Source organism: Cavia porcellus, unplaced genomic scaffold, assembly GCF_034190915.1.
Source record: "Cavia porcellus strain 051 isolate PalLab524CR breed Dunkin Hartley unplaced genomic scaffold, mCavPor4.1 scaffold_2, whole genome shotgun sequence".
Lineage (NCBI taxonomy): Eukaryota > Metazoa > Chordata > Mammalia > Rodentia > Caviidae > Cavia > Cavia porcellus.
Genome location: NW_026947485.1, coordinates 77,707,823 through 77,732,013, shown reverse-complemented (window position 1 = coordinate 77,732,013; position 24,191 = coordinate 77,707,823). Strand labels below are relative to the sequence as shown.

Sequence of the window (24,191 nt, the reverse complement as noted above, 5' to 3'; positions counted from 1 at the left end):
TGTAATTTTGAATAAAATTTCTGATTTTTGAAATGTCTTTAAAGCATCCTAACGTAAACATTTTTTAACAGTTTGTAAAAGCTGCATTGTAAGACATTTTTACTACAGCAACAGATGCCCAAAGTGCAACATAGTGGTACATCAGACACAACCTCTTTATAACATAAGGTAAGAGGAATACATTAAGTAGCAATCATTTTAAGTGTAGTTTTTCTAAAAGCTTGATGTTGTATATAGGAATAAATTCTTGATCTGCCTCAAAATTAGAAGAGAACTACATATTCTTTTAAGAAATGAGTGTGAAGTACTTACTATGTACGAGGCACTGTGATATCTGTTGGAAATTCAAAAGGAAAGAAAAATAGAGGCCTCTTTTCTTGGGGGTTTTAATCCTATTACACAAGTTCATTTCCTTGTTTACAGTTGTTATTTTTTATTATATAGTATTCAGAAGTTGTTTTGGAAATAATACCTGAAATAGCTGGCTTCTTTAGTAAAATCTGTCATACATAGAGCATTGTGTATTGTTAATCAAGTTTTCAGTTCATGCTCATTTTCCTAAGAAAAATATTGAAAGTAGATTACTTCCATTCACCTGGCAGATACTGTTAAGTTTTTATTCCTTTTATAGAAGAGTGCTTTGTAGATAATACACAGCAGTTAAAAATGGGGAGTGGGATGTAGCTAAGTATGGACTACTTGTCTAGCATGCACAAGGCCCTAGATTTCATCCCTATTAAGGGAATAAGATCAATACACAGAAACAATTTAGTGAACAGAATCCTTGGGTACTTACTTTTGTGTATACTTGAGGTTCTGTTGGTCTCTTGGATGAGCTACATCTCAGGAAATGGGAGAGATCCTCTCCCAAGGGAAAATATGTCAACTCACTCTGTAGCAAAATGGATTTATCCAAATTCTGAGGTATTCTTCATCCTTTCCTTTTATTAGGTTGGACCGGCAGTTACAAGACATAGTGTACAAATTAGTGATCAATCTAGAGGAAAGTAAGTTTTTTTTATTACATAGTTGTGAATCTCAGCATCTCTGACACTGTTAGTTGCATTTTAAATGTAATGTAGTCTGTTTTATCATTTTTTAGGAGAAAAAAAGCAAATGCATGACTTTTATAAAGAAAGAGGTCTAGAAGTACCTAAACCTGGTAAGTTTGGATGTATACTGTAATGTATTTGTAGGTTAAATAATACTAATTTAATAAAATTTATGTCCTATGAAGTTCTTTTTGGTGATAGCTAGTTATATGATCAAAGAGAAAAATAATTTGAACGTAATGCTGTGATGTAACACAATTTGGTTGTTTATAAAAATTAACAGGTATGGGGCTGGAGATTTAGCTCAGTGGCATAAGCGCCTGCCTTGCAAGCAGGCAGTCGTGAGTTCGATCCGTGGTACCAATAAAAAAGAAAAAGACAAAAAAAAAAAAAATTAACAGGTATTTGACTGTCTATAAGATTAAGGGAACTAAATTTTCTGAGTTTGTTCCTAGCTCTGTCAGTTACTGGGTAACTTTTAGCAAATCACTTCAATATCTGTTTCCTCATCTTTAAAATATCAATAATAATAGCACTTCGTTATAAAAATACTTTTTTTTTTTTTTTTTTTTTTTTTGGTACCAGGAATTGAACTCAGGCTCTTGCCAGGCAAGCACTGTGCCAGTGAACTACATCCCTGGCCCTATAAAATTACTTCAAGTAGTACAAGTACCTAAAACAGTACCTGTCATGTAGTAACTCCTCAAACATTATTGTATGCGATGCTAGTAATGTCTTAGTGTATAAGTCAGATTTGCATTTAAACCTTGATTCTTCCACTACCTGGTAACCCTGGGCAAGTTAACTAATCTGCTAAGCTTCAGTGTATTAGTTTTTAACAAGTTGCAGTAATACGTATATTATAGGATTATAAAAATTAAGTGAGCACAGGGTACGGTTGTACATGCCTGTAATCCCAGCATTTGTGAGGCCGAGGCAAGAAGATTGTTGCAAATTCAAGGCTACGTTAAACTTCACAGTGAGACCCTGTCTTGAGAAAAAAAAAAAAAAAAGAATAAGAATTAAATGAGATGATGTGTGTGGAGTGCTAAGCATAGACCATGGCATATGGGTGGTGTTTATATAGCATTATCTACAAGTATTTTTGCTGTTCTGATGAGCTCTCTGTGTCCCTGGTAAGCTGGTCCTACCTGTCTGCCTTCCGTTGTGGAATGGTCCCTGAATTTGTCAGTAATATCATTGCCATTGACAAGTGAGCTGCTATTATTAATGAAAGCAAGAGTGATTGAGTGCTGCTGAACTTTTACTTTTTTTGTTTTTTTTTTTGATAGGGGTTTCATTATGCAATTCAGACTGACTTTGAACTCACCTCGTATCCCATGCTAGCCTTGAACTTGCAGGGTTCTTTCTGCCTTAGCCTCCCACATGCTGTGATTACAGGTGTGCGCCACCATGCCCAGCATAGTGCTGGTGAACTTTTTGTCAACATGTAAAACCTGTGTAATTATTTTTTTAGAGATCTCAATTTATGAAATTTTTATCCTAAATCAGCTTTTTTGTTTGCTATAAAATAGCTATGCCACAGACTGCCCCTTTAAGCAAAGGAAGAACTAAGAAAGTCCTAGAATCAGTGTTTCGTATTCCACCTGAACTTGATATGTCTTTATTACTGGAATTCATTGGGTGAGTACCCTAAGAAATATATTTTTTAACCTTAACATAGTGTTTTTCCAGATAGTTGAGGCTAGTCGTGAATTCACTGTGTAGCCCTGGCTCGCCTCAGACTTAGGGTGATCCTTATACGTTAGCCTCCAGAGTGCTGAGATTATAGGATACACCATCATACCTGATCGTAAAGAATTTTTTTTTTTTTTGGTGGTACTGGGGATCAAACTCACAACCTCTCGCTTGTTAAGCAGGTGCTTATGCCCTGAGCTAAATCCCTGGCCCCGTAAAGAATTTTTTTAAGTCGCAACAATTCTGAAGTTATCCTGAACTCAGTTAATGTCTTTTTTTTCTGATATCCTTTTAGAAATTAATTGTGGAATATTTGTGATTTAGAAAAACATTTAAAGAGGCCAATAACTTCTGGTATTTCTTTATTTGGCTTAAGAAATAAATCATTACTAGCTAGGTGTGGTGGCCTACATCTAGTCCCAGCGACTTGGGAGGTTGAGGCAGTTTTATGAGATCCTGTTGCAAAATAAAATTGAAAAGGTCTGTTTCCTGATTTTAACATCCAGTGCCATTGAAAAAAGGAAGGTTTTTTCTGTGTCTGTGAGGGAGGATTATTAATGTAGCATAAGTCTTCTGTTATTCTCCTCCCTTAGAGGTTAATAACCACTTTTTTTCCTTTTTAAAAAAAATTTAGTAGCAGGCAGTCGTGAGTTCGATCCCTGGTACTGATAAAAATGAAAAAGACAGAAAAAAAAATTTACTGATACATTTTAGATATACATAATGATAACATTCATCACAGGGAATTTGTATCTGTACACAATCTGTCTTGCTTTTTTCCTACTCCCTTCCCCTCCTCCAACCCCTCTTCCCTCCTTATTTAAAAAGCTTTGTTTCCATTCTTTTATTTGTCTTGTCCCTTCTTTTCTTTCCCACTCCCCCTTCTACTCCTTCTCATTTGAACATTTTCTTCCCATTTCCCACTATGACCACTCTCTTAAAACTACTCTCTGGTGGCACACGCTTATAATTCCAGCATGTGTGACTTTGAGGCAGGAGGATCAATGCGAGTTTGAGGCCAGCCTAGACTACATAGTAAGCTCATAATCTATATATTGAGACTTTTCTTCAAAAAAACAAAAACAAACCAAATATGTCATAACTTATATTATTTTTGTGCTATTTGTTAAACATTTTGGTTATTTCCAGATTTTTGGTTTTGTTTTGCTAGTTACTGTTTTGCTATAAATATTTTTGTGCATTCCTTCTTGTGTACATGGGACATAATTCAGTAAGAGAGTAGATTTGCTGAGTTTTAAGTTATATTCCTTTTCAAGTTTATTTGATTTTGCCAAATTATTTTCCAAAGTTGTTAGATATCTAATTCAAGTAAATCAATTTCTTTATAACACTATAGCATATAGTATATTCTTTTATAGTGCAAAATTGTGAGACAGATCATCATGATCATAGTCCACATGTAATAAAATACAGTTTTTAATTACTATATGTATAGTTCACAGAATAAAATGTTGTCTTAAAAGAAATATCTGTATTTTCCATTTTGTATCACTGCTGGCTAATTATTTTTCAGTCACTTCTTAAAACTGTAGGCCACCTATATTATTTAGTATCTAGTTTGTGTTACATTTTGTTTATCTCCTGTGTTCTCATTTTAAGATTGTAAGAACCATAAAAGGCAGGAAACTTTCCTAATGCATCCACAAACCCATATGAGAGAGAGTGATGATAATGAAATAAAGCTTTCTTTGGAAGAATTAGAAGAACCAACAATTTTTTTGGCTTGTTTGTTTGAGATAGTCTTGCTATGTTGTTCAGGCTGGCCTCCAACTCCCAGTGATTCTTTCGCCTCAGCCTTCTGAGTGCTGGGCTTGCAGGTATGTGCTGCACACCTGGGAACAATTCCAAAAGTCTAGTCCAGCAATTTTTATTGTTAGGGTGTGTTTCAACCTCAATGTCCTGCAGGAACTTTAAATTACCATATATGTCCATGTATGAATATATACTAATATAATAATGTGTATACTGATATGGGACAATCTTCAAGGCATATTAAATGGAAAAGGCAAGGTACATATAACATGTGTCCCTTTATGGTTTGGCTTTGTTTTATAAGGGTGGTGGAAAATATATGCAGTGTACCTCTGTGCATGTATGATGCTAGCAGCTGACTCCACGGCCTTGTATATGCTAGGCAAGCACTCTACCAGAGTTACATCCTCAACTGTTTTAAATTTTTTTTTTTTTTTTAAAGACAAGGTTTTGCTATGAAGGCTGGCTTCAAACTTGGTATCTTCTTCCTTCATCCTCCTGAGTAGCTGGGGTTTTAGGTGTGCCAGGCGTGTACCAGGGCACCTGGCTGACTTAAATTTTTTTTTTTTTTTTTTTGGTCTTTTTGAGACAGGGTTTCACTGTGCTGTTCAGACAGGCTTTGAACTCACTTTGTATCCCAGGCCAGCCTCAAACTTTCAGTAATCCTCCTGCTTTAGCATCTCAAATCCTGGGATTACAGGTGTGTACTACCATGCTTGGCATGACTTAAATCTTAATAAGAATAGTTAATTAAAGATTGAAAGTTCAGTTCTAGGAAAACAATCACAATTTCAAGCCCAGCTTGAGCATCTTGCTGACTTAGCAAGACCCAGCCTCAAAATATAAAAATTTTAAAAACGGCTATTGGATATAGCTTAATGAAAGGCTCTGGGTTCAATCCCTAGTGTAAAAAGAAAAGAAAAAAATGAAATTGAAATGGAATTTGTATCTGTGAAAACATTATTTTAGAGCTGGGCCTAGGTGTGGTTGAACATACTTATAATTCTGTTACTTGAGAGGCTGAAATAGGAAGATCATCTCAAGTTCAAGGCTAGCCTGGGACATTCACTGAGTTCAAGGCCAGCCTAAACTATGCAATGAGGCATTGTTTAAAAAATAAATAAATAAATAAATATTTTAAGCAAAAAGAAAAAAAAAACCAACAGAGCAATTTGGGACCTTGAGACAGGAGGATTGCAAGTTTGAAGCCTGGGGCAGCATAACAAAACCCTATTTCAAAATAAAAAATAGAAAGATATGTTGATATAACTCAGTGTCCAAGCAACCGCCAGTATTGCAGGAGAAAAAAAATTATTTTGGAGAAACCAGGAGGAACTGGCAATTTTTACTGTGTCTGGTTTGTTTTTTTTTTTTTTTTCCTAATTTGTTTTTGAGACAGTCTTTGCTTTGTAGCACAAACTGTGTGTGATTTTATGATCCTCCTTGCTTCATCCTCCCAAATGGTAGAATTACAGACATACTTCACCACACCTGGCTGAAATCAGTTTTGGGTACCTTTTTTAAAAAGTGTGCCACAAAAGTTCTTGCTACAGGGGCTGAGGATTTAGCTCAGCGGGCCAACCACTTGCCTTGCAAGCACAATCTTGTGAGTTCCGTCCCCAGTACCAAAAAAAAGTTCATGTTACTGGGGTAACCTATGCAGATTATTGATGACAGGAGAAATGGCAGGTGAGTTTTAGCTTAATGCAAATAGAAGAGCAAATGTGATCTAACTGGTGGTTGTGTTTGAATTGGAAAAGGAAAACTACTGAGGTAGGTTCAGCCTGTGCACAATAAGTTTTCAACTGATGGAATATAAAACTTGATTTCCTCCCAAAATTGAGTATACGTGTTTTGTGACCTTACAACAGTCTATTATCCTTTTTTGTTCTTTAGTTTCCAAATATAAAGTAGATTATAAAAAAAAAGTCTAGGGGGCTGGGGATTTAGCTCAGCGGCATAAGCGCCTGCCTTGCAAGCAGGCAGTCATGAGTTCGATCCCTGGTACTGATAAAAAGGAAAAAGACAAAAAAAAGTCTAAGATGGTGGCATACACCTGTGTTTTCCAGCACTCTGAGAGGCTGAGGCAGGAGGATCACAAGTTCAAGGCCAGCTTGGTGAGACTAGCAATTTAGAGAGACTCTGCCTCAAAATAAAAGTTTCAAAAAGTACTGTAACATGGTTCACTAAAAAAGCCCTGTATTAAACCCCTGGCCTTGGAAGGAAAAATCTAAGACAATATAGTATAGCATATACACTTCATTTTATCCAGAGGTCAAGGAATGATAAGTAAGGCACTGCTGCGTACAGAAAGAGCCTGGTTTGTTTTTGTTTAGATTTGTATTTTTGAGTCAGAGTCTCATTGTGTTGCCCAACCTGTCTCAAACATGAGGCAATCGTCCTGACTCAGTCTCCCAGAGTGCTTGGATGACAGGTGTGCACTACCACACTGGTTAAAGTTTTGAGGCGTGTAATTCAAGATATGTAACTTCTGGGATATAAGTTTTTTATTTAATCATGAGTTCTATTCCTCTCTCTCTCTCTCTCTCTCTCTCTCTCTCTCTCTCTCTGTGTGTGTGTGTGTGTGTGTGTGTGTGTGTCTGTGTGTGTGGCTTTTTCTTTCTCTCTTTTCCCTTGTACTGGGGACCAAATGCAGGGCCTTTGCACCAAGATAATCCCCAGCCCATTTTATTTATTTATTTTTGAGACCCATATCATCGTTACTAAATTTCCCAGACTGGGCTCAAATTTGTGATCTTTCTGCCTCAGCCTCTGAGAGAGCTAGGATTCAGACAAGTACTATTATGCTCAGCAGTTCTGTGTTTTGAAGTTGAAGACTAATAGCAATTCACAGGATTGTTGTAAATCACCAGCATATTTTTACATGTCTAAACCATTGTCATTACATGAATATTGAAATAATGCAGTGTCATTTCACAATAAAAGTGTAATGATCCATAGCAATGTAATATGTAGAACATGAACCCTGAGTGTGATGGGACAGAAACTTGATGCATTATACGCTCTACAGTGTGTAGTTGGATGTGCAGCAGTGTTTGGTAAACAGGAGCAATAATGTCATAGTGTCGTGTATGTTGTGTAACTCCATCTGGAACGTCTCACCTCTAAGTACCATTCTATTTACATTTTGTTTCTGTGTAGCATTTTAACAGAGTAACAAATGAAGTCATAATCAGAATAATAAACTTGAAAATATATCATATTTGGCAGTTGGAGAAATATCAGTATTTGAGAAAGAGGAAGCAATGATAAATCCTCTAGTTAGTTTCAAATATTAATAGGAGATTATCCCATAAGATAGTCTTATTCACAGAAGTACTAATGGGCAAAACAAGGACCAGCAGGTAGTCGTTAACGGGGAAAAAACATGTGATTTCGTGTAAGCACTTTCTGATGAGGTTGCCTACAAATGTGGGCTGATTTGTCAGTTAAAAAGCTTTCTCTTAAGATATTCAGGCAGACATCAGGTGCCCATATACAGTGCTTTATTTTTTGTTTGGGCATTTGTTTGCTTGTGAATAGGACCCAGTGTCTTGTGCATTTTTAGGCAAGTGCTCTACCACTGAGCTATATCCCTAGCCTATTTATTTATTTATGTGATTGGGATTAGGACTTTACACATGCCAAACATCTACTCTACCACTTTGTTACCATCCAAAAATCATTTTTGGAGTAAATGAAATGTTTTGTTTTTAACTATAAAATTATATAATCTTACATGTATATGGATGGCACTATTTTAGGAGGTGGTTTGAGGCAGGGTGACACTATGTAGTTCAGGCTGGCCTTAAACTCACTATGTAGCCCCAACCTGGCTTCAAACTCAGCCATTTTGCCTCAGCCTCCCTAGTGCTGGGATTGTGCACCACCACACACCCAGCTGGCATTTTATAGTTACATAATATATATTTGTAGAATTTGTGTAATATTTATATTCTATGCTGTATAACATGTTTCAAACACAATTTACAGGTATATGTTAGTATACTATACTATATTATATATGATACAAATTATATGTAATACTGTGTGTTTGTGTGTGTGTGTGTGTGTGTGTGTGTGTGTGGTGGTGGTGGTAGTTATACCCACAGCTTCAAATATGCTAGATAAGTGCTCTATCACTGAGCTAGTACCCCCAGGCCATTCATATATTTTTATTATAAAGAATATTTAGAGCCAGGTATGTTGGCATGCACCTGTAATCCCAGCACTCTTTTGTTTTTTTTTTAGTGTATCTAGAGTCAAACTCAGGACCTTGCTCTTGCCAGGCAGGTGCTATGCCACTGAGCTATATTCCCTGCTCTTTAGCATTCTTAAGAAGCTGAGGCAGGAAGCTTGCAGGTCCTAGCCCAGCCTGGGCAATGCAGTAACTTAGACTGTATCTCAAGAGAAAAATAAGGGGTTTAAGAGACAGCTCATTGAAGGTCCTGGGTTCAGTAAACAATAGCAAATTAATTAGTTAATTCTAGTCAGGTGTGTATGGTGGTTCATTTCCTATAATCCAAACTACTGAGGAGACTCTCTCAAAATAAAAAGAGCTGGGGATGTAGCTCAGTTGTAAAGCTCTTGCCCAGCCTGAGCAAGGCCCAGACTTGCATCCCTCCTTCAAAAACAAACTGAAGCTGATACAGTTGTAACCTTGCCTCTTACTCAACACACAGCAGGGAAGAAGAAACATGCAGCTGTGCCTGGTGGTGCATGTCTAATCCCAGCTACTTGGGAGGCTGCCTGGCAGCACAGTGAGGCAGTATCTTAAAAATGATGAGAAACAGCAGCAGCAGCAGAACACATGAGCATTAATGCTAGGCATGGCTCAGTTTAAACCCAAGCTTAATAAAGCTTGATGATTTTCTTGCTCTGATGGTCTTGTAGGTATGAAGACCTGATAGAACATAATAGATGTTCAGCCACTGTTAGTGCTCCTTATCTCCCCCATGATATGAGACTAATTGATTTATTCAAGAATCTCTTTGTGCTTCTAGGTGAAAGACATATATAAGTAAAATCATCCCCAGGTTGGTATTCAGCAAGTAAACAACAGAAACAGAGCAGACTTCTAGGAAATCTTAGCTAGGTATGTTAATGCGCACCTGTATGCTTAGACACGAGGGAGATGAAGGCAGGAGGATTATGAATTTGAGCTCGGGCCAGGGATTTAGCTCATAGCTCAAGCACTTGCCTGGTAAGCATGAGGTTGTGAGTTTGATCCCTGTTACCAAAAAAAAAAAAAAAGGAAAGGAAGAAAAAGGAAAAGAATTTGAGGCTCACTGGAGAATATACCAAGACCTCATCTCAAGAACAGAAAAAAAAGTCATGTGGTGGTGCATGCTTGTGATCCCAGCACTTGGAGTAAAATAAAATTTTTGGTGTGTTTTTCCATAAAGAAAAAGAATATACTTTTTAATTTCTGAAGTATGGCCTAGTATAACATGCTGGATAAAACTGCCTTCTATTACCACTAGGTGGCAGGAATAACAATTACATTAGTTTATTTTATAAAGATTTAGGTGACCATATTATAAAATAAAAATAAACATATTTCTCAGTATTTAGATTTATTTGTTATTGTATTGCGATTAAATATAAAAGTGTTAAATGGTGATTAACTTTGCTCTCATTTTTCAGTGCTAATGAAGACACAGGACATTTTAAGGTATTTTACTTTTTTTTATTCATTTCATAAGAGGACCCTGTAGCGTAATGCAAGTTTGAGTGTTACATACCATAAAATGGAAGTTGTCTTCAATTACTGTAAACAATATTTCACAAATAAATTATTTAAGTAGCATCTTCAACAACAGTCTGTTATAATAGTTTCTGAGAAGAGGAATTATTAAATAGGAATTTGTTATTAATTGAGAACAATAGCCTAAGGAAAAATAAGTGAAGACTCTAAAACCAAATGCTATGTTAATTTGGTGAGTAAAAAATTTCAAAGCCTTTTTTTTTCATAGTTGGTATTTAAAGTTAAACATGAGCTTAAAATTTTATTTACATGTAACATTTTTAACTCAAGTTAACCTGCTCCAACTTGCATTTATAGATTTTAGGGGTAAGAACATACTTGTAACATACTTAAACTCAGAGTTGTTTTAAGGGCTCCAAAATTCCAAATGTTGTTGTGTAATATTGCTGCTATAGTATGAGCCATTCGGGAAAAGGAAACTCCTGCTTGGGTGTGGTGGCTCATGCCTACAGTCTCAGCATTTGGGAGGTGGGGCTTCGAGTTCAAGACCAACCTGGGCTACATAATGGGTTCAAGGCTAGCCTGGTACAGCAAGACCTTTTCTCAAAAAACCAAACCAAAAAAGAAGGGAACTTCTTTAAAAGGGTAAACTATGCCTTGTAGTTACTTGGGATTGTAAATATATAAGGAATGGGTAACTGTTTAAGATTTTCAATGACTTTGTAAAAGTCTATGCTAAGATTCAGATGAGTTACACCTTTTAGTATCCTGTGTTTTGTGAATATGCTAGATTAGAGACATGAATAGGAAAAGATAAGTACTTCTCTGGATGTGAAGTTTATGACAAATATCTTACTCAGTGTGATGGAGGGAATACAGCAGTAAGTTCTGGTGATTTTTGATAACTGTAAACCTCCTTTAACATTGTAAATATCAAACAGTGATAATTCATTTTAGGAAATTGTTTCATAGAATTTGTTTATGAAACTTTCGTATCAATGATATGTTTCATAACAAGGTAGGAAAGTGGCAGAAAGTTTCTGCATGGGTTATACTGTTTTAGTATTCCATTATCTGTCCAACAATTTGTGGTAGCCAGACAGACTAGCAGTTCGAAAACCTCATGAAAGAACTAGAAAATAAATTGAAATGTTACTTAGTTTCTTCCATAAAAGCACATGTGTATCTAGGGTATTTATATAGTTCTGATCCTTGCACATCAAAAACACATGATAGACATCTCACATATAAGATGTTCTTGCCAAAACAAACATGGGAGGATCATGCTTCTACATTTAATTGCTAATTTCCAGGAAACACAGGAAGAGAGGAACATGTTAAATGACACTGAAGGAATATCCTAAATCTAGATAGTGGGAAACTACATGACAAAAGATTCCTATTGGGGGCTGGGGATTTAGCTCAGCGGCATAAGCGCCTGCCTTGCAAGCAGGTAGTCGTGAGTTCGATCCCTGGTACCGATAAAAATGAAAAAGACAAAAAAAAAAAAAAAAGATTCTTCTTATTATTATTATTATCACTGGGTTTTTTGAGACAAGATTACTCACTGTGTGGTGTAAGTACATGGTGTACTTAAGTACATAACCACTCTATGTGATTTTGAACTCAATTTGTAGTGCAGGCTGACTCCAAGCTTTTAGCTGTCGGTCTCAGTCCAGCCAGTAAACTTGTGTGCCCCAGCAGCTCAAAGTGCTGGGATTACAGGTGTGTGCCTCCACATCTAGCTTATCTTCCTTTCAAGGGAAAGAGATAAAAAAGGAATCTGTAGATGGAACCTGCTGAATAAAACAGCTCAAAGTACATATAAATCGGTTGTGGTATATGCACCATATTTGGGTTTGGTTTGAAAAGTATCCTGTAAAGCTTTTTCCTTCGAGATATAGTCCTAAATTGGAAACAACCTAAACATCCATTACTGATGAATGCATAAACAAAATGTGGTATATCTATGTAAAGGAAAATTATTTGGTAGTGAAAAGGAATAGTAGGGGAAAAAAAGGACTAGTGTTCTGATACATGCTACATCATAGATGATCCCTTAAAACATGGTGCTGGTGGAAGAAGCCAGACACAAAGACGCATCTGTTGTTGTCTTCCATTTAGATCAAATGTCCAGGACAGGAAACTACAGGTACAGAAAACAGACTAAGTGGTTGCCAGAGTCTGATGGGAGAGATGAAATGGAGGGTGACTGTTAACTTAGATGAATTTCTTTTTAGGGTGACGAAGACATTCTGAAATTAGGAATGATGGCCGTGCAACTTTGTAAATATACTAAATCCATCAAAGTGCATACTTTTTTCCCCATATAATTTGTAAAGGGTAAATTTAATGGCATATGAAGCATATCTGAATAAAGCTGGTTTTTGTTGTTGTTTTGTTTTGTTTTTTATGAGACAGAATCTCACTGTGTGGTTCAGGCTGCCTTGAGTTCACCAGGTAGCACAGGCTGGCTTAGAACTCACAGTGATCGTCTTGGCTCAGATTCCTGAATGCTGGGATCACAAACATGCACCCCCATATCTGGTCTCAAACATTTTAAAAAGATAAACCAGATTTAGTAGAAATTCTGAACAGAACCATTGTTTACAATTTACTGTAAACATTTTGAGACTGTGGTGGGTATGGTAGCACACACATAACATCCCAGCCCTCAGTAAGCTGAGGCAGGGGGACCACTGAGAGGTCCAGGGCAGCCTGAACTGCATGGCAAGACACTGCATCAAAAAAAAAATAGAGAACAACAACAAAGATATTTAGGTGGACATGATGGTGCACATGTGTAGCCCCAGAACTCACACTTGGGAGGCTAAGGTAGGAAAGTTGAGTCTGAACTATATAGTTTCTCAATAAACCACCCAGTCAACCAACCAAATAAATAAATAGGATATAATAACAAAAATTTAAATATGGGCTTGTTTAGACAGTTGCATCAGATACATTGGAATCCAGAATTTTCTATTTGCAGATAGTGGAATGCTATTAGGTATAGTGTATAGAGAGGAAGAAGCAAAACATCTTTGAAAAAGCTGTGGGTCAGTTACACAGAAAAAAGCCTCTTTCAACTTGTGAGCATGGAGTATGAGATCTTCAGTTAGTCGTATCAATTCCCAAATTTAAATACCAAGATTGATTTTTATCTTTCAAATATTGACTTATCTCATAATTCTAAGAATTATAGTATTGATAACTCTAGCTAAATTAATTTCATCAAACACTTGGGATAAGGAGCCCAACAGGAATTTAGAAACCAAAGATTGGATTGTCCTCTGCTTATATACCAGAAACCTGTTCTTAAGATGCTAAGGCCAGAATCATCACAAGTATATTGATTGGCGGAAGGCATCCCATTAAATTATCCAGATATAGCTTCTTAGGGCATCAGATGAGATTCTCATGCTAATCAGGTGGGGCCATGCAGGCTCCTCTGGGATGCTGCTCCATCTCCTCTTTAGTGAGGTTGCCTGTACTTTGTAAAATATGTCTATATCTATATTCAAAGAGCGTGAGAACTGCAGGCCCTTTATGGTACCTATATTCCTGCACTCCAGGAGGCTAAGGCAGGAGGATCACAGGTTCAAGCCCAGCCTGGGCAATTTGGTGACTTAGGAAGACCCTGTCTCAAAATAAAGGGGGCTGTAGCTCAGTGGGATGGTACTGGATTCAGTCCCCAGTGTTTCACATGTACACGTGCACATGAGTGCGCACACACAAGAACTTTGGCATTTTTGTCCAGGTGATAAGTGACAAATGATTTCCCTGTAGGAGTTAAAAATCCTTCACATAAAGAACAACCCAGCGATACAAGATACTTTAAAGACAACTAGTTCACGACACAGCAGTAATAATTCTTCAGTGCTTACAGTGTGCCAGATACCGTAGTTGCTTCAGGAACTTGCACAAAACCTTGCACCTAGAGAATGCAAAGCCAGGGTTTCAGCCTAGGAAGCCTGTGTCTGGAGTACCTGTACTCTTGCCTCTGTGGTCTGCTGGGCCGTGATAACAGAGTGAGTCATCTGTCTAACGTAGCTATCTAATTTACTATTAGTTTTAGTCAGGAAGGGACTTTTGTGAACCAGACTTCAGATAAGATTTATGTGAAAGCAGTATGCCTCTAACCTGTCCTGGCCCTCTGGGTCACCACAGGCCCCTTTTCTATTAGTGCTAGAAAAACTTAGGAAGTTTCCTAAAAGTTACATTTTTATTCCTGATTTCCTCAGCTTTTCATTCACATTAGTTGATAATAGACTTAATTGTCCCAAAGAGAAAGGCTAGGTAAGCATTAATTTCTACTTTCTAAACTTAGGTCTCCTCTACCTGCCACCTTCACCTCATGGCCACACATGTCTAGATGTTAATCTTTTCATTTAAAAGAAAGACCTTTTTTATGCTTGACTTTGGTTTTATTTTTGAGTCATGATCTCGCTGTATTGCACAGGATGGTCTTGAACTCCATTCCTGGGCTCCAGTGATTCTCCTGCCTTGGACCACAGCATGCTTCTTATGGAAATAATTTACTTTTAAGAGTAGGAAAATTTACTGGAGAAAAAGTATGGGAATAGGAATAGAGAATAAGACAGGAGGGGTCCCAAATGGATTGCCTTTATTATGGAAATTTAAAAGCTCATAAAACAGTAGAACAGTATAATGAACACTTACATATTCTGTGGTATTATAAACTTACAACCAGGGGCTGGGGATTTAGCTCAGTGGAACAAGTACCTACCTGGCAAGCATGAGGTTCTGAGTTTGATTCTTGGTACCAAAAAAACCCACAACCAATCTTGTTTATACCTTTACCACTTTTACTCTTGTCATAAGTTAATTTTCCCTCTTGTATTGCATATTGAACCCAGGACCTTTGCACTGAGCCACAACTGCTTTTTTCTTTTCTTTTCTTTTCTTTTTTTTTTTTTAATTTTGAGAAAAGGTCTTGCTAAGTTGCCCATCCTGGGCTGAAACTTGTGATCCTCCTTTCTCTGCAGACACATGCTGCTGTGCCCTGGTTACCTATCATAAAATTTTGAAGCAAATCCAAGACTACATATCATTTGTCAGTAATTCTATTTGCTGTTTGCTTCTAAAATATAAAGACTACTTTTACAAACATAATAGTGGTGATAGTACTGCTTTGCTTTTTTTTCCCCTGGGCTGGTGATTGAATCCAGGTCTTTGGACGTGTTTGGCAAGCATTCTACGAATAAGTTATACACTGATCCAATGATGCACTTTTTAAAATTAACGATAATTTTTTGGAGCTGGGTGTATAATTCAGTAATAGAGTATGTACTTATGTGTGCAAGTCACTGGGCTCAACTCCCAGCACTAAAGATCTATAATAGTAATACTTTTTAAATCAAGTATCATATACTAATTAAATTTCCTAAATTGATCTCAGTACTTGGGAGACAGGCAGGAGGATCACCACGAGTTCAAGACTAGACTAAGCTACTAAATTCAAAGCCAACCCAAACTACATAGAGACACCTTGTCTCAAAAAACAAAACAAAAATTTCCTAGAGTCAATTTCATAGAATTACAGTGTTGCTATCTTTAGCTAAATTAACTTTAACAAATTCAGTTGAATATTGTTTTGTAGGTTTTATTTAAATCTGGGTCCAGATAAGGCCTGTGTACTGTAATTAGTTGACTTAGCTGTCACTTATAACCTTTCATGTTTTTCAGTCTAGTCATCCCTCTTCCATCTTTTTTTTCCCTTGAAACTTTTTGTTGAACTTAGGTTGTCTTAAACATTTAGTCTTGGGTATTTTCTGTCTTGTTTCTTTCTGGTTTTTATGTTTCTGAGATACGTCAGTGTGTAGCTTAGGCTGGCCTCAAACTTGAGATCTTTCTTGCTTCAATCTCCCATGTGCTAGAATTATAGGTGTGTGCTGCTACCCCCAGCTTATTTCTATCTTTGAGGTATAAATTCAGTACTTGAGTGAATCTTACTCTGAATTTTATTTCTACTAGTTCTTTTTAAAATTTTTTTGTTTTTAAAGAGACAGAGTCTTGTTATGATGCTCAAGCTGATATCAAACTCCAGGACTCAAACAGTCCTCCTACCTGGCATCCTAGATAGTTGAGACTACAGTATGGACATGTACCTGGCTTTTTGTTTCGTGTTTGGTGAGGTATTAAAGTAAACCAGCATGGGTTAGGGCTATAATTCAGTAATAGAGCACTTGCCTATACTTACGAGGCTATAGGTTCAGTCCCCTAAACCATAAATAAGGTTGTTGTTGTTGTTGTTGTTTTGTACCAGAAATTGAACTCACAACCTCATGCTTGCCAGGAAGGCGCTTACACACTAGGCTAAACCTCCAGCCTAAATTTTTTTTTTTATGTTTTTTATTCCTCTTCCTCCCTTCTATCATCCATCTCTTGGTCATTTTCCTTTTTGCAGAAACTCCCTATTTCCTATAAAAGAAACCATTTGATATTTAAGCTTCTGTGTCATATTTATCTCACTTAATGGTAGTGTTTCAAGGTGCATCCATTTTCCTACAAATGACTCAAATTTATCCTTTATGGCAGAGTAGTACTTTATTGTGATAGATACCAAATTTTCTTTACCCATTCATTTGTTGCTTGACAGGCAACTTCTAAGATTTATCTTCTGTATTATGAATTTTGCTGTTGTAAACATGGGTATGCAGGTATCACTGTAATATATCTTTAACTCTTGGGAAAATAGTTACAAGGGGAATAACTTGGTTGAATGGCATTTCTAGTGCTAGCTTTGAAGAATCCCCATACAGATTTCCATAGTGGTTAGGAATCATTCCCACCAACAATGTAGAAGGCTTTCTTTTAATGTATTTATTCACTGTTTGTATTTCTTCCAAGTATGTGTTTATATTAGTTGTCCATTTCTTGATTGGCTCATTCATTTGGGGTGGTTTTTTGGGGTTTGTTTTTTTTTTTTTTTTTTTTTTTTTTTTTGAGTTTTTGATGTATTCTAGGTGTTAGTCTTCTGTTACTGGCCAATTTTCTCCCATTCTGTGGGTTTTCTACAATGTTGGTTGTTTGCTATGCAGAGACTTTAATTTAATATAATCCCATCTGTTGATTGTTGATGTTATTTCCTGTACAATTAAAGTCCTTGCCTATGCCTGTTGTAAGAGTTTTACCTATTTTACCTTGCTGTAGATTAAATGTTTCCTTTTTAATGTTTAGATCTTTGATCCATTTTGATGTTAGTTTAATACATGGTAAGAGATAGGGGTCTAGATTCAGTCTCCTACATGTGAATAGCCAGTTTTCCCAGCATCATCTGAAAGAGGCTATTGTCTTTTTCCCAGTGTATGTTTTGGCTGTTTTTTCAAAGATCAGCTGGCTGAATGTGCCTGGGGTTGTTTTTACATCCTTTGTGTTCTGTTCCATTGGTCCACATGTCTGTTTTTATGTCAGTACCATACTGGGTTTTTTTTTTTTTTATCACTGTAGCTTTGTAATATAATTTCAAGTCAGATTTTGATAGCTCTTGCTTTGCTTTTGTTTTACCCAGTGTTGCTTTTGCTATTCTAGGTCTCTTCCTTAAGGTTTATTTTTGCAGTTCTGTGAGGAATGCTCTTGGTATTTTAACTGAGATTGCATTACCTGTAGGTCAATTTTGGACATGGCCCTTTTGACAATATTGGTTTTGCCTATCCAGGAATGGGGGATATCTTTCTATTTTCTGATGTCCTGTTTAAACATTTTTTTCAAAGTCCTGTAGTTTTTGTGATAGAGTTCTTTCCCTTCCTTGGTAGGTAAATTCCTAAGTATTTAACTTTTGATATTACTGTAAATAGTTCTTTTTTTTTCTTTTTCTCTCTTTCGTCTTTCATTCCTCTTTTCTTTCTTTTTCTTTTTTTCTTTCTTTTTTTTTAATTTTTATTTTTTTTGTCTTTTTCCTTTTTGTCGGTACTGGGGATCGAACTCACGACTGCCTGCTTGCAAGGCAGGCGCTTATGCCGCTGAGCTAAATCCCCAGCCCCTATTTTTTTCTTTTTTTCTTTTTTTTTTTATTTTTTTGAGACAAGGTCTTACTATGTAATTTCGGTTGATTTTAAACTTTATAGGTAGCCCAGGCTGGCCTTGAGCTCAACAAGACCCTCTTGCTTTAGTTTCCTGAGTGCTGGGATTAGAAGCATATGCCACCACATCCACCTCCACACTTAATGTGATATTAGCAATAGATTTGTCATAAATGGCTTTTATCATATTGAGATAAAGTCTTTGTATACCTGTTTTGTTCTTTGGTCTGTCTGTGTGTTTGGTTTTTAATGAATGTATGTTGGGTTTTGTCAAAGGTTTTTTATACATCCATTGAGATGATCTTGTGATTTCTGTCCTTCCTTCTGTTTATATGATGTGTTGTATTTATTGACCTGTATATGTTGAACCATTGTTGCATCCTACTTGGATATGCTTTATTTGAGGATGAAGCCTACTTGGTTATGCTTTATTGGAGTACATGTTTTCAAAGTAGTTACTAATCTTCTGAAATTTCAGCAGTATCCGTTGTGATTTCACCTTTTCATTTTAATTGCATTGATTTGGGTTTTTTTTCTTCCCTTGTTTTGGTAAGATTGGCAAGGATTTGTCTTATTTTTTTATTCTTTCAAAGAACTATTTTTTAAGTTTATTGCTACAATTTAGATATACATTATCATATTCATCATAGAGAATTTGTACCTGCATTTGATAAGAGAACCAACTCTTCAATTCATTGTTTCTTTGTATTTTTTTCTTTTAGTCTCAATTTCATTAATTTCTGTTCTGATTTATAATTTCCTTCCTTGTACTAGCTTTGGATTTGGATTTGGATGGTTTTTGGTTTTTTAGGACCTTAAAGTCCATCATTAGGTTATTTATCTGGGCTCACTCTAGTTTTCTGGTGTTAGCATTCACAGCTATAAACTTCCCACTTAGGAGTGCTTTCATTATGTCCCATAGGTTCTGGTTATTGTACTGGCATTTGATTTTAGGAACTAATTTCTTCCTTGGTTTCTTGTGTGACTCGTTGATCATTCAAGAGTGCATCACTGAATTCCATGTGTTTGCCTAATTTCTGTGGTTTCTTTTGCCATTGATTTCTAGTTTTAAACATGCTTTATTGCCTAGTATGTAGTCTGTTTTGGAGAAAGTTCTACATTCTTCCTGAGAAGAGGATGTATTCTGTTGTTAGGCAGAACATTCTATAGTCTGTTAAGTTGTTTGAAGTTTGGTTCAACTCTGATATTTCTTTGTTGATTTTTTTTTTTTTTTTTTTTTTGGTCTAGTTGATCTATTTGTGACAGTGGGATATTGAAGTACCCCCACTATAATTGCACTGTTTTTTGGTGCATATATGTTATTATATGTGCTGCCAAAGCAAGCACTGCATATGTGTTTATAATTGTTATTTCTTCCTGTTGAGTTATTCCCTTAACCAATATGTCCTGTCATTTTCCTTTTCTGCTCAGTTTGTGTGTGTGTGTGTGTGTGTGTGTGTGTGTGTGCGTGCGCGCTTGTGTGCGCATGCGCACACATACACATACACACTGTTTTTCAAAGCAGGGTCTCACTGTGTAGTTCAGGCTAGCTTTGAACTCACTGTGTAGCCCAGGCTGGCTTCAAACTCACAGTGATCCTCCTACCTCAGCCTTGAGTGCTGGGATTACAGATGTGTACCACCATGCCCAGCCTTCTGATCAGTTTTAGCTTAAAGTCCATTTTGTCTGATAATAAGATTTCTACTTCTGCTTGTTTTGGGGTTCCTAATGCATCAAATATTGTTTCTATCCTTTGGTTTGTTAATCTGTGAATTTTTTTAATTAAATGCGTTTCTTGTGTATAGAATATTGTTGTCTCTTTTGTTGTGTCTATTTTTAAGTGATGCGCTCTGGTCCTGGCTAACTATAGACCTTTGCCTCTGTCCCAAGATCCAGCTGCATCCTTTATTTTGGGAGAGGAAGTACAGTATAATTGGTCTGACACCCAGTTCTCTTGGAATTGACCAAAGTTCTGTCAGTGACAAAAAAATCTCCAGATAGTGGCACAGAGAATATCAATGGCAAGAACTCTTCTACCCTGGCAATATAAACAAAACCAGCAACAATAGTAGAATCAAAAGCATACTGAATATTGACTTACCATAGGAACTAATAATTTACCACCTTTAACCATAGAAAAGAGATATATAACTATAGTATCAAGACAAAGAAACTAAATATTAATATACACTAAATATCTACTAAATACAGCAACTATACTCCAGCAACAATAGAAAAGAATTCAACAGTAATAGCCTAGAATTTACTGAATATCTAGAGATTAATAAAGCTTAATAATTATACCTGTAATGGTAGAGAGACTGGGCATGAGGGTATATGCCTGTAATCCTAGCACTTGGGAGGCTGAGGCAGGAGGATCATATCAAATTTCAGTTTAGAGACAGTCTGAACTACATAGTGAGACCCAGTTTCAAAAACAGAAAGCTAGAGTGGATGGGGAGCAGGAGAATTTAACAAAGTTAAAATCTGAGAAATAAAGAAAGATGAGGAAAGACCAGCAAGATAAAGGATCCTACAAAGAAATAAAAAGAAATTAATAGAATTAGATAAAAGTAACAGAAAAGAAGAAACAAGGCAAAAGAAAAAAGGAAAAACCCAACCACAATCAGTGAAAAAAGCATGCAGAAAGATTTCTCTTTTTGTCAATGAGTGGTTTCTTTCTGGGATTTGTGGTTTTGTAATCCAGTAGAGATGGGGGAGAGATAGTGAGTCGCCATTAATATCTGTTTTATTTCTGCACTCAAATATTTGTGTGTGAATACCGAGTTGTTCTCTGCCTTTCTCAATGAGTGGGGTCTGTCAGTGATGGTGGTAGTCACTTGGGTAGCTCCTACTTTCTCTGTCTCTCTGTGCACCTCCAGCTATGATTTTTTTCTGCCTACCTTTATGCTCAGTGGGTTTGTAAGGTGCCTCCCTGTCCAGAGCCAACCCATCTCATCCATCCCAAGCTGTAGCAACTATCCAAATCAGGCTATCTGCTTGTTCAAGTTGGTAGGTAGAAAAACAGACTACTGAGTTCTGTAGTGATAGAGGGAGGGTATCAAGCAGTCTGATGGACTTGGTGCCAACACTTCCAGACAGCTCTCTGAAAGCCACATATGCCTTGCATGACTTCAGAGGGTGGGGCCCCAGTCCTTCCTATCCTGAGCATCTTTAGGAGGTCTCTTGTCAGCTCATGCCCTTTCCACAGCTGTCACCTGTGGCCATCTCCCACCCAATCCCTATAGTCAGGTGATACCAGAAACTCTGGAGTGTAGTTGTTTCATGGTTCAGTTAAGCAATTAATCCCTTCTCAAAATGGATCCTGATTAAACCCTCTCAAATATGGTGGACACTGTACTGGATTAACCCAAACTTGATAGTAGTTTTTCTTTCAAGAGTCTGTTGACAGCCGTGTATGGTGCCACACACCTGTAATCCCAGTACTCGGAAAGTTGAGGCAGGAGAATCACCAGGAATTGGAAGTCAGCCTGGGCTACAAAGTGGAGTTCAAGACCAGCCTGAACCATACAGTGTAACCCTGTCTCAAAAAGACCAAAAAAAAGGTCTGTTGACATAACTATAATCCCAACCCTCCTAACGTTAGGGCAGAAGGATAGTACTATGAGTGCGAAGCCAGCCTGCGCAACAGAATAAGACCCTTTTCAAAACACCAAACCAAAACAAAAGTATTGAAGTCTGGGGATGTAGTGTAGTGTTAGCATGCAGGGGTTGCATTCCAGCACAGGAAGAAAGACCTATTGAATCACCTTTGCTATAAAAATGTTTTAAGGATTATACATATAAAAGTGAAATACCTAGGAATCAATCTAACAAAGGCTGTAAAAGACCTCTGCATTGAAAGCTATGGCAGTTTGAAAAAGGAGGTTGAAGAGGATGTCAGGAAATAGACATCTCTTTCTCTTGGATAGGAAGAATCAATATAATAAAAGTGATCATGCTTCCAAAACCCTTATACAGATTTAATACAATTGTGATCAAAATTCTAATAGTGTATCTCACAGAATTAGAGAAAACAATCTTAAAATTCATCTGAAACCAGAAGAGACCTAGAAAAGCAGAAGCAGTTCTGGGCAACAAAGGCAAGGCAGGTGACATCACAATCCTTGACTTAAAGTTATACTATAAAGCTACTGTGATGTAAAAAAAACATTGTGGTACTGGCAAAAACAAAACAAAACTCCTGAGGATCAGTGGCTCAGATTAGAAGATGGAGAAACAACTCTAGACACACTAAGCCACCTTATCTTTGATAAGTGCCAAACACATTGGCCGGAAGAAGGATAGCCTCTTTAATAAATGGTGCTGGAAAAACTGGCTGCTGAAGATTAAAATTGGACCCATATCTTTCTCCATGCACTAAACTAGATTCAAAATGGATCAGCACTTTAAACAGAAACATTAAGTCTGCTGGAAAATAGATAAAACTCTTGAAGACATTGGTGTAGGCAAGGACTTTATGAGTAAAACTGCGATGGCACAGAACTGTCACAAAGAATCAACAACTGCGATATCTTACTTAAGAGCTTTTGCATAGCAAGAAAAACCACCAACAGAGTGACGAGACAACCCAAAATGTGAGAAAAAATGTTTGCCAGTTGTTCCTTAGACAAATGATTACCATCAAGAACATATAGAGAACTCAAAAATAGCAGTCCTCCCAAATTTAAAGACCCAATCCAAAAATGGGATGAATACATACTTCTCAGATGGCAAAATGCAAACAGCAAATAAATATATGAAAAAATGTTCAACATCATTGGTCATTTGAGAGATGCAAATTAAAACAACATTGAAATTCCATCTCACCCTGGAAAAAGAAATTAACCAATAACAAATGATGGAGGGGTTTAGGGGAAAAGGAACCCTTTCCCACTGTTGGTGGGAGTGTAGACTGGTGCAACCACTGTGGAAATCAGTGTGGATATTCCTCAAAAAACTAGGATTCTCATTTGACCCATCTTCTGGGTATCTTCCAAGAAGAATTAAAAACATTGTATCACAGCAGTATATGTGCACCCATGTTTATAGCAGCATAGTTAGCCAGATCTTGGAAACAACCTAAAGGCCCATTGACTGAGGAATGGATAAAAAAGAGGTGGTATTTTTATGTAATATAGTACTACTCAGCCACAAAGAAGGGTAAACTGGAGACATAGGTAAATGGATGCAACTCAAGACTGAACCCATAAGTGAAATAAAGCAGACCTGCACGTGTAAACATCACATTGTCTCACTAGTGTGAGAAGCTAAAAGAGTAAATAAGATCCAAAATGTGTAATAAGATATTGTGAAATAGGAAGAAGCTTCAAAAGGGAAGAGAAACTGGGATGAGAGAATGGAGAAAAGGAAGGGAAAAGTGAAAAATGAAAAATGTAGATATGTATAAATAGTTATACTACTAATTTCTCAATTCATTGAAAAGGTTTGTGTGGGCTGTTAAATGCTGTTCTCTTGTTCTTTGACTAAAGATAACAATTTGCAATGTATTAACTGTTGTTACCCTCTTGTTTTGAAATTTTGGGGTTTTTTCTCTTTTAAAAAAGGATAATACGGGGCTGGGGATTTAGCTCAGGGCCATAAGCACCTGCCTTGCAAGTGTACGTTGTGAGTTCGATCCCTGGTACCGATAAAAACAAAAAAGACAAAAAAAAAAAAAAAAGGATAATACATATTCTGTATATACATATATGTAATCTGAAAATAATTGTACTTACTTTTATAGCCATTGGAAAAGAAGTTTGTCCGAGTTTCGGGAGAAGCAACTATTGGGCATGTAGAAAAATTCCTCAGAAGAAAAATGGGTCTTGATCCAGCTTGTCAGGTACAGTATGTGTATGTAAAGGAACAGGTAAAGCTGTAAGATTACTTTTAGCATAGTGAGGAAAGAATTACTCT

The 24,191-nt window shown here is 36.8% G+C and overlaps 1 protein-coding gene across 4 annotated transcripts in view; it reads left to right on the top strand.

Annotated features, from left to right (window-relative positions):
* The window catches only part of Pcgf6 (polycomb group ring finger 6), a 40,265-nt gene that overhangs the window by 1,383 nt on the left and 14,691 nt on the right, over positions 1 to 24,191 (top strand). For 3 of the 4 annotated variants that reach the window (XR_010046207.1, XM_063244632.1, XM_063244631.1), the window contains exons 3-8: positions 72 to 168; positions 952 to 1,007; positions 1,103 to 1,162; positions 2,588 to 2,696; positions 10,170 to 10,197; positions 24,019 to 24,117. Coding sequence is in view for 3 of the 4 variants with exons in the window: in XM_063244632.1 (XP_063100702.1) it covers positions 72 to 168; positions 952 to 1,007; positions 1,103 to 1,162; positions 2,588 to 2,696; positions 10,170 to 10,197; positions 24,019 to 24,117 (449 nt within the window). In the remaining variant the exon portion in view is untranslated. Of the gene's footprint in view, positions 1 to 71; positions 169 to 951; positions 1,008 to 1,102; positions 1,163 to 2,587; positions 2,697 to 10,169; positions 10,198 to 12,470; positions 12,628 to 24,018; positions 24,118 to 24,191 lie in introns of those variants that run through there. The other variant, XM_063244633.1, reaches the window with a different exon arrangement.